The following is a 12,051-nucleotide window of genomic DNA, read 5'->3' on the forward strand; positions in this document are numbered from 1 at the left end:
TTTTATTTGCAAGATTTGAGTAATTCCAAAGAAAAAAAAATGGCTATTGTTCTCGGGTAATACTTCAAATATTATTATAAATAAAAAAATCCTAGTTTGTCATGGGGACTGTCCACAGTAGTGAAAACTTAAAACTTTGGAAAAACCGAGTTTTTTTTTATTTAATAATAAACTTGGCTATAAAAACTATTATAAAAATTTAATTATAGATTTTGACTGTATTGAGTTTTGAACGCAGGTTTTCTGAATAGCACCCCAGAAGCTATACATTGACCCATCAAGCAGGATAAACTGAAATTGAATTTTTAGCGTTTAGTTTCGCCCATGTAAGTGTGTAGATTTTTCGATATAAAAGTCGTAATTGCAGCAGCTGGGGTCTTTTTTTCAGGCAATCTTTGCTTTGCTTGAATAATACTTTGAATTCTACAGTTTGGCATAAGTTTGATCACTATAACATAAGGATAAAGTAGATGTGTGCATTTTGCAATCAAAAATTGCTTGCCACCCTCTTAGAATCATACGGAATCTAGTAAATCATGGCACATATTCTTTACAAACACAAATACCATGATTACTGATGGTTTTCTTCAATATAACAGAAAAAACAAATTTTTTTTTTAATATTTCAGTGGGTTCTTGGACCGCATGAAAAGAAAAGAAAATTCAATAAAAACCATCTAATTTATAAGAAGCATCTATTGTGACGGAAAAAATATGATCTTAGTGATGGAGCCTTGCTGCTCAGGAGTTATTTTTTTTATATAATAATAGTGTGGGAGTGTGTAGCAACACAATACATATTTATCTCACACGTTATACCAGTGACAAGTGTGACATATATGACACTCATATGTGAACGAGATGACACACATTTATATAAAAATATTATTTTTGTTTGTGTCTGATTCGTATACAGAATGCTCTTGTTACATTTGAATCTATCCTATGATACAGGAAAGCGGTCTTTCCGACATTCCTTTTGTATTGGCTTTTATTTCCTTGTCATAAATCTTTTTTTTTTTTATTGTCGAGCATTAGCATCTTATTAGAGAAGAAATTAATTAATCTTAATTTGACGTAAATAAGGCTATATAATTCATGAAAAATTCCTAGAACATTTCGAGATCTGAGTTAAACTAAACATAGCAATGACCAACTGAAACCATAATTTTTTTTTCAAAAAAAATTGTTGGCTTTAGAAGAAATTTTGAAGAAAATTTTGGTTGGTAATCCGAGGGTATAAGCTTATATGATCTAAGGACAAAATATGTATGCTTAAGACTGAAATATGGTATAACACATAACGCATCAGTAAACAGTTATCTCATACAGTTTGGCAATCATCTCCTTAGCCAATTAGAATATATGAAGTAAGAAGGGTATAATATATGAAGTATTACGTTCTTATACATAAAACAAAGAAAGCAACCCATCCGTGTTAAATAGCAACCACATAGAAAGTCAGATTTGGTATGTCTATTGACAGCAATCATACCACATAGGACCCAGTACCTTGAATTAAGCATGATCGCTATCAATAGACACACCAAACCTGCCTGGCTATGTGATTGCTACATAACACGCCTGTGTCGTTTTCTTTGTTTTATGCATAAGAACGTCTTACTATATATATTATATTCTTCTTACTTAATATATTATGAATAGCTAACAAGATGGTTGCCAAACTGTATATTATTTCTCTAGTCTGTTTTTTCCTGTCCACGAGATCTCTTTGAATTTTAAATTTACCTTTCATTTTAAAGTTTATCGTACTGGCTAATAGAGAAAAATAAACTCATGACCTACCATGACTTAAATGTACCGTTAAGGGATAAAAACTGGATAGATACATAATATTAAGATTCAATTGTTCAATTGTTAATAATGTAATTTTTATATTATATTTATAAACTTTAAAATTGCTTATAAATAAAAATAACGAAAATCACTTATATATTATTTCTCCAGCCTGTTTTTAGCCACGGGTATCCTACTACGAAATTTCCTACGAATCGAGCTTATTAAGGTATAACAGTGAACTTGTGAATGAAAAAAAAAAACAAAAAAAAACAATAACACCACAATTTTTACCTGTAGAAAAAAAGCTCATTTGTTATAAATCCAATACTTGAACACTTGGTCAGCGATTAGCGCTTAAATTTTCATTATCACCAAATTTACCATTGATACTTCAGGAGGAATGATTCTTTATGTGCTAAAATGTTCTATAAATAGGAACTTAGGCATGGTCTTATAATACGTGCTACTTTTTAATGGAACATTCTGTATTTGTTTACATATATTGATTATTACCATATATGTTTACATACATTCATAAGTGTTTACATATTAGAATATCCTATTTTTCCACAATTCAAGGTTACATAAAGATGTTACTAACGAATACAAAAATATGAAGTATCGTTAGAAACGAGAAAAAATATAATTTGTTTTTCACACAAAACTCATTTATACAAGGAGATCGTAAAATATTGAGAGCCAAATTCATATGTAAGTCAACTCTTGTCGTAGCACAGAATGATATCGAATATTGTGATATAGAAGGGCTGGTAACGTCACGGTAAGTTATAGTTTTTTAATATAGAATTTTAGATAATAGTAAACCAATGCGTAATAATTTATCTCAAAAAAGGTTGCCGTTTGAGCAATATGAATTATGATTTACCAGGCAGCAATTCAGTTGCCTTACTAGCGCACAACTCGCGTAACTTAACACAGTCGCTCTCATGTGCAAGTCTACTTTATACCTGTCTTAGTTGTCAGCTCTTGTACCAAAATGATTTATGACATAAAGGAGATTACTCGCAGTCGCTTGTATTAAATTCAAAATCAGATAGATTTTTGTAAGCTTTTGGGTGAAATACCCAAGGGTGGACTGATTATACCGAAATTTGGAATAGTTCCCGGTAAGATAGGTCCGTTGCAGCCATACTGAAGAAGTAACCATGGAATTACTTACCTTTGGGAGTTCATATCTCCTACGTGATTGATATTACGATATCGAATATCGATACAAAATGGCAGGATGTCTTTGATTGGAATTAAAATCAAGGTAACTTTCTCAGCATGGCTTTTCAGCAACGCAACTATATTACGATTTAAACATAATTTGCCCGCATATCTCCCAGATCATAAATTTCCGATTTTCAACAAAAAATTTATAAAATTCACATTCACTTTCGCGTATACATGAAGTTATTCTCCGTGAGTGTTTTTAAAAGTCCCCGTATATGGGATATTTTGTTGAACGCATGTTGGAATATTTGAATTACTTAACTCACAGCCATTTTTTATCCATTAACGAAAATAAACATTTATGAATATTTGCATTTATGAAATTTTCCTTCAGGCGAAAATCAATTTTTGAATGTAAAAGGGAATTTTGATTTGATTTTTCCATCAAATTATTTATATGACTATACATGTTTTGATTTTTATAACTTTTTTTTTGTTTCGTTACAGGATTCAGACGTATGGCAGTTGGAGAGTCTAAAACATTCCATTGGTAAGAAAAGTAACAATAACTATTTTGCAATTTCAAATTGGTTCATTATTGTGCGAGTTAACTAAGACGAAAAACTTTTATGCTCGGTTTGGAGGACTACAAATTCAAGTCTTAGCGAGATATGATTAGCTCAAGTTAAAAAAACCCTCAACCTATCAAATTCTAACTTTCTTTTATATCGTCCTTTTTCCCAAATCATGAATAATTTATAATAAAAGTAGTGTTAACGAATTTAAAGCATAATGGTTTTAGTGGCGTCAATTATAGAGCCATACACCTGGTGAACTGGGAAACCTTCATTATTTTGGCAAGCATACCGAAGTATTAGTTTTACCGAAGTAAACTGTTGAGAATATTCCACGTTTATACAGGGTGTTTATAAAAGATCTGCACAACTATTTGCAAGAAATATTACAGCTCAAGCTAAGTTGATTTAGCTAAACTTTCTTTACTATCAAGATAGCTTTGTTGAGAAGTTAAGCGGTCCTAAAGGTGAAATCTCTAAATCATTTTTTAAGTTAACTATAAACGCAATTTGCTATTTAGCCAAGATTCATGAGCGAAAAATCACATAAAATTAAGTTTATTGCCAACCCATTTCGCTCAGGACGTTGGGTTTTTAGATTTCAAGATTCCCCTTTTGCACCCACAGGTGATAGACAGAAGCATACTAATAACTAAAAAGTTGTTCCTTATAAAAACACCTTACAAAACCAAAAACATGTCTCAAAGCCAAAGAAAGTTTCCAAATTCCAAAGTTTTAAAAGAGTTGATCCTAAAGTTCTGAAAGTCAAAGTTCAATTCTAGATTCCTATGAGATGTTCCCTTAGAGACGAACAATTTTTGCTTAAAACTGTTTCCTGTATCTCTTGCCCTTTTTAAAAGGTGGCAAAGAACTTTTATACTGAGATACACCGGAATATACTGTATATAAACTTTCTAGCTCTGAATTAAATATATAAATCATTTTTACCATTCATTCCTGTTTCTCCATTATTTTCGTTCGATTAATTAGCTTTTGTACTCGAACAAAAAAAAAAAACATTATTTTTTTACTTTTAATATACATGTATTTCGAATCAAAATAAACAAATAAAAATCATTTGATACGTATACAAGAAAATGATTTTATAATTTTCAGCACATAAGCTCCTCTATTGTAAAACAAAAACCGAACAAAGACATTTTCCAAGAAACTCCTACGCAAAAAAAAAATGTAATTATATTTTTGTTACAATCGCAAAAAATTATAATAAATAGAAGTACGGAATAATGGAAAAGGTATTTTTATTTAAAAAAAAAAAAAGACAATGGAATAATCTGGTTCACTGAGAATAGTTATTTTAATAAAATACAAATATATTTTAAAGGTTTCATTCTTTATTAAGGGTTCTAAAATGGGGATGGCAGAACCATTGTGACCCAAGTAGCACTTTTATATTTATGAGAAAATAAAGAAAATGTGTTTTTAAGTTTTAAGGAAATTAATGATTTTACTTGGTTAATCCCTATCCCTATATATTATAAATGTGAAAGTAAGCATGTTTGTTTGTTTGTTACACTTTCACGCTAAAACTAGCGAGTTTTTTTTAATGAAACTGTACAGCAATATAGCCGATATATCATAATAACACATGAACTATAATTTATAGAGATATCTTAAATAAAAATTTTAAAAATTAATAAAACTTTATTTAATTTTACATTTACAATTTTTAAATTTTTACAGAAATCTTTAATTTATGGTTCAAAATGATGATTATAGATGGAATAAATCTATGATAATAAATGTCAAACAAATCATCGCCAACTATTCTGATATACTCAATGAATTATGACTATTTTACATTTAAGAAAATTGAAAACTGTGTATATCAAGAGAGGGTGGGGGCTATAAAGCGGTGTTTTTTACTTTTAAGCCCAGTGAAGCGGGCGGGTATCAATCTAGTTAATTATAAAAATAAATATTAACCATTCTTGGAATTTAAAAATAAATAAAAAAACAAAATGCTACTAAAGTATGTTTATTTAAAAAATAATATTCATTTTACACATTAAAAAATCAATTATTCATGAAAAATTATTATGAACGTTTTTTTCGTTCCCACATGTCAAAAATCCTATTTTAAGGAACTTGTGACCTGGATCGTTAAGGTTCTACTATCGTCTAATGTGTTTAGCACCAGCCATCCGTACCTCAACCACCTGTTGATGTCCATTCTATTAGCTCAATTGGTAAAAGCGTAACTAATTGCGCACGTGGTATGCCTAGGATAGCAGGTTCTATTCCGGATGCCACAAGAAAAAATTAGTGCATGGTAGATGGAGGTGCACACAGCGTTTCAAAATAATTGAGGAGCGGAAATTTTCAGCGGAAAAAGTGTTAAAACACATAGATGGTATCACAATGGGTGATTCATCTTCCAAAAGGTTTTGGAGTTCGGAACAATATCCAAGTATCGACTACTCACATTTAAAAAAAAACCTTTAGATATTCAATTACGATTATTTTTATCCTCAAAGCTGTATAGGCCAGTTTGATTTAGATTCAAACCACAGTCGATACTTGGACTACAAAAGACATTCAAAAGTTATTCTTGTTTATTGAAAATCAATGAAATATAATATGTGAGAGCCTTAATTTATAAATATTTGTTATATTTTGCTACAAACTGCTTAAAATAAACACTTAGAAATTTCTATGTACATTTTATAATGTTACACTAATAATAAATCACTACTGTTCATAAAATTTTCATATGCAAACAAATAAAGTTGTCTTTTGTTATTGTTTTTGCTGTTATTGTTGTTTTTGTTTTTATTGTTGTTGTTGTAATACAATGATATTTATGCCATCGTCATCTTTGGAGATACTCTAACGATAAAATGCTTAAAGCTGATAAGATTTTTAGTTACCTTTAGTTTGAATTATCCGTTTTGAAATAACTAAATTTAATTTTGTAATTTTTATACCTTTCTGTTCTTTAGCTGTGTTGTCATGTAAAATTTAAAACGTTTCGGATTGGCTGCGGATGTGACAATTTAACAAACTATTAAAAAAGTTTTTCAAGTTAAAAATCAGTCAATGCCGACCATATACGATTTGATCAAGTCTTCCATTCTTAGATACCTATATTACAAATCGAATTCTATTATCTTTATATACATATGACGTATATATCTATGTATAAGAATGGAAGCTGACTGATCGCTCAACGCACAGCTGAAATCTCTGGGTCTAGAAGTCTGAAATTTGTACACACGTTTCTTAAGTAACGTAAGTGAGCACTAAGAAGGAATTTTTTGAAAGTCATCTCCTAAGAAGCTCAAAGCTGATGCGAATTTTGTATATGGGAACTGCATGTTAATAATTTTATAAACAAATATAGATCAACGTATGTTATTGTTACCAAGATTTGAGATATCGCAATATTTGGATCGATTTTAGCCCGTATCTCAAAAACTATTCAACAAATGCATCCGATTTTTGTACTTTTAGGGTCAAAATTACTTTATATACTAAGTTTTATCGAAATTGGAGATAACAAATTTTTTCCGATTTTTACAATTTTTTTAAGGGGTACCCCTTCTAAAAAATCGAGAAAATCGGAAAAAAAATTTTATTTTGGAATTTGATGAAACTAAGTTTGGATGGGGTAATTTCGATCCAAAAAGTATAAAAATCAGGTTAATTTAATGATTGGATGCAGAGTTTCTAAGATATCGCAATATTTGGATTGATTTTAGCCCGTATCTCAAGAACTATTCGACCAATCAACAAATGCACCCGATTTTTGTACTTTTTGGGTCAAAATTACCTTATATACTGAGTTTTATCGAAATTGGAGATTAAAAAAATTTTCGATTTCTCAGTTTAAAAATACCATTTAATAAACTGTTCTGTATCATAATCGTAATAAATCCATTCTAATCCAGTGATGAGTTTTCAATGGATATGTAGTGGAACCTCGATAACTCGAATCTCAAGGTTAATGCAAAAATTTTCTATATTTTGATATTAAAATTCGGTCAATAGCATTCATTGATGTATTGTTCGAAGATGAAGATCTATTCTTTATTTTTTACAAGCTTTTATTTAGTTTCACCTGTCCTTTTGTCTGTCTGTAATCAAATCTTGCAAGTCAAATTTGATCCACTTCCCGATTTCCGATTGTGCGGAAATTTTGCAAGCACATTAAGTTTGGATGACAATGCATTGTAAGGTTATGGCGTCCTGATTTTCCCATCGCTTTCACCATATTTGATATGTATAAATTTTTTTTAGCCTTACATTCAAAATTTTTATAAAAAGTAATTTTAAAGGGACAAGCTTTTATTGTACTAAAACGTAAAAAATAATTTTATCTATGAGTCACTCATACCCGACTATTTATAAAAGCTTATTTTCTACTTTTTAGTACCATAAAAGCTGGTCCCTTAAAAAGTATTATTTATTAAAAAATTTTTCAGTTAAATTAATTTTTTTTCTACATTTTTCACAACATGAAATTTTTGTTTTTGTTAGTATGAGAATTTGATGGAGGAACGTGGGTAGGCGTTTGGTTGTAAAGAAATAGATATGTTTGTGAATGATAAATACTTTTTAATACTATTGTATTTTAATTGGCACAAATCCAATACGCCCACCATTTACTTTTGTGTTTCTCTTTGAAAGCGTTAGCGTACTATCATCACTTAACTGCAATTTGTTTTATTAAAGAGATTCGGATCATGTCAAAGAATTTTCAATTGTGTTTGAAAAACATTTGAAATTAAATAATGAAAATAATTTTTCGTGCATCAAATACAAATTTTTATTTTTCAAACGTTTTAAATTATAATAAAATAATTTAAATAATTTGTAAAAGTTGCTATATATATTTAGTACTCTACGGGAAGGCTATAGAATTTTATAAATTGATAGTTCTGACGCATACGGGATTACTTGCATTGTGCTTTCAAAAGTTTGAAAGTTTATTTCAAGCCCTATTTCGATAAAATTCGGAGATTCTTCTGGAGAAAATAAAAAATGATTATAGCCCAAGGAGGAATAGGATACTTTAACGAAAAGTTATTTTTTTTTTTTTTTTGAATTCAAAATTGGATCTTATTGGCAAAAGTGTATAAGGTCTCAACCCAAAACTGAAGTAGAGTCAATATTCAAAAAGGTAAAATATTTAGTGAAAAACTCATATACTTTAAAAAACTGGAAAAATTACACGTTTAATCTGCAAAATTGATTTCAAAATTCTTACACGGGACTTCTTTAGGCACATTAAACCTTTTATCAAAACCAAAGATAATTTTGGTTGATTGAAATAAATTAAGGATTTCCCAGATAACTTATTTTTGCTGTCAATATGCATACTTATTGAATTTGATAAAAAATTGGACACAGTTTCGCTGACAAATTTCCTTTTCTATTGCACCATGTTTAGATATGATGCCAGAAAGAACCTTTTAAGGTTATTTTTAGTTTTATTGAAAGAACTCGATAAATTTGAAACAATCTTATATTATTATCCAGGTAGTTTCTTTGAAATCAATATGCATTGAATAGCTTTCTATTATCAAAAAGAGCCAGTTCATAATCCAAACATTAAACCAAACACAATATTCTACTGGATCATATAGCCAAAATAAATTGCGCTACATAAGCCCTAGCCATTTGAGATTGAAATGGCTTAATAAGTTAATAATTAATTAACTTTAATTTTAATCAACACAAAAAATTCGTATAAAATCATTAAAAAATACTAATTATTTGCTCACAGTATTCAAATTTCGTCTTCTATTTATCGCTATTATAAGCGGGAATTATTTCGGTTGCCACAAAAAAAAAATACTAACAAATTTGATAAATACAAAGTAATGGTAGTTCAAAATTTGGTAAATATTGTGTTGAAAGTAGAAAAAATTGGGAAAATCTTATTGTTTATAAGTATAACCATTTCTTACCACGATAAATAATTTTTTCACAAATAACAAAAATTAATCTTTCGTATGAGGATAATCTTTATTTTTATAACGTTCTAAAACATTATATCCATTGTAGGTATACACCATTTGTCCTGACTCTCTACTATCCCACTCCAATTTGCAACACCCTTTCGGCTTTTTTTTTATAAAGCCTATTTAGGTTCCATAGCTGGAATTATCAGCACCACTAGAAGAAATATTTGTAAATATATTTAACTGAAGTGAAAAGATATGCAATATGCAATATTTGAATCAAAGCAGCTCAGTTATAAAGTTTTTCGGTGCATTTTTTGATAAAAGGATTTTCAGTTCTTGTTATGAAATTCTCATCGAAATTTTTTTCGATATCATATACCTATCGACTTTGAAAGTGTTGTTTTTTGCCATTTATGTAGCCACAACTTGTTGAAGATGACTCTAAGCTCGTTTATAAACGTTCATAGCACTAGTTCGAATCATACGCCGTGTACTTAAGCAAATCTTGCAAAAGTCTACAGTCAATTATCCAATACTTAATGTTTATCAGATTTTAGTGTCATACATCGTCATTTAAAAAGTTTATCCAATAATTTTTTGTGACATTGTGAAAAGGATAGCCTTCGTTTTAGAAGTATTTTGAATGAACAGATAATCAAGATTGGAAAACAACATATTTTAATATTCTCAACAAAAATACGACATCTCGGTCCAAGTATTCATTCCAGTGGCACACCAGTTTTGTACTAATTTTACTTACTTGTGTAAACTTATATCTTTTTGATCTTATACAAGATCAATTACACCCAGGATTACCATCTCGCGTATATTACTTTGATTACGCTAACAATCAATTACCCTCAGAAACTGGACTTCAACATATGATTTTTTTGTTTACATTTCTATCTGCTGTTCAGCATAATAAGTGGGATCTGGCTCCTACATTTTGTGGCTGAATCGGGCATTATAAATGTATTCATAAGGTCAAACTTGTAAGCAGGCAAGAAACGTTTTCAAAACGTACATCATCTTTTAAATTTCGTTTGACTCTCACTTAACCTTAATTTTTTTTATTTATGAACTAAACATACAAAGCTCTATACACACAGTGATTCCGTAATACCATTATTTATTGACATTAGTAGCACAATTACTTGTTTTTCGAGGTTAAGTGCTTTATCATCTCTTTTATATATTTGTTGTCAGAAAAATATCGCATCAGCTTTTACCATCATCGTGTACATACCGAGTTCTATCTCTAGATACATTAACTATTATATCAATTCATTTACAAATAGGGTAAATATGTAGTACCTAGAGTCAAATATATATTGGATCATTCTGTAGTTTCTCCGCATATACTTTTATTTATTGATAAGAATATGTATTGGAATGAAGATATTTTAAGAGAATGAATGTAGGCTGGAGACTGATTGCCAATGTGGTTTTGTTTTTGAATAAATTGAAAATAACAATTTTTTTTACTGTGAAAAAATTAAAAATAGATAATTCTTCTGACTATACCAAGGTATATTTACAAGCTGGCGATTACATACAGACATCGACATCAATTGTTATTGCTGATTCAATTTGATATACCTTAAATCAAACAACATTTTACAATTATATTCTTCTTTTTATGGTCTCTCATGATAAGTAAGCATCTTACTTAGTTGAATAAAGAAGTGTCATTCACCACGAGTCATGAAATATACTAGTTGAAACTGTTTCTGAACGCTTAGACTAATGAATGCTGTAATTTCATATATTCTCTGACCCTATTCCTTTCGGATGAAATGCAACGATTGCATGGTGAATCATGGTAATTTTAGATACATTAGGCTGTGAATCATGGTACATAATAGTGTTGTACTATGGTTCACAACATATCTTTAGTGGTTTTAATGTTTAAATTCTCAAAAATAAAGTATTGAAAAAATACAGTGACAATTTCCACTGTGAGATTTAAATGCATGGCTTTCAAAGGTACTACATCTTCCTCTATATACTTATTTTAACAAATACATACATATAAATGTGTTTTTGGAGCCAAAAAGCTCAAGCTTCATGTTATAAATTATGTATTAATTACGATTTTATTCTGTCTTTTGTTGAGATGATTGTTGAAATGTACATTTTCTACTCAAAATAAATGCAAGAAGAAAGTAGTCCGACAGCTAGAAGAAATTCAGAAGCTTTGGTACATTTTACAACATTTATAAGAAAACTCTATATCTAATTCATTTCTATCTTTAAAAGTAAGACACTCTCCCTCTATCCAACCAAAAAATACGATAATAGTATTACTGATTAGAAAAATTATAAGAGGCAAATAAAGCTGACTTTTCAATATTTTATCGATGATTTTTATGAAACCGTAACTATGATGTGTGATGTGTGTATTATCAACTAATTGCTAAAGTTTTGAGACTAAATGGGGGTTAAATCTCCGATTTAGACAAAAACATAAATTTTGTCCTTATCGACTTTTTTATATTATTCTAAGATATTCAGCCGATTACTCTTCGTTTGTATATATAAATATTTCGCAATTTTTATATTATTTGGAC

General features: G+C 29.4%; 1 protein-coding gene across 2 annotated transcripts in view; it reads left to right on the plus strand.

Moving 5' to 3' along the window:
- Window positions 1–12,051, plus strand: part of LOC123290787 — a 479,121-nt gene that overhangs the window by 375,871 nt on the left and 91,199 nt on the right. For both annotated transcript variants that reach the window (XM_044871115.1, XM_044871116.1), the window contains one exon: window positions 3,484–3,526. In XM_044871115.1, coding sequence (XP_044727050.1) covers window positions 3,484–3,526 — 43 coding nt within the window. The remainder of the gene's footprint in view (window positions 1–3,483; window positions 3,527–12,051) is intronic.

The sequence above is a fragment of the Chrysoperla carnea genome, chromosome 1, assembly GCF_905475395.1.
Source record: "Chrysoperla carnea chromosome 1, inChrCarn1.1, whole genome shotgun sequence".
NCBI classification, from domain to species: domain Eukaryota; kingdom Metazoa; phylum Arthropoda; class Insecta; order Neuroptera; family Chrysopidae; genus Chrysoperla; species Chrysoperla carnea.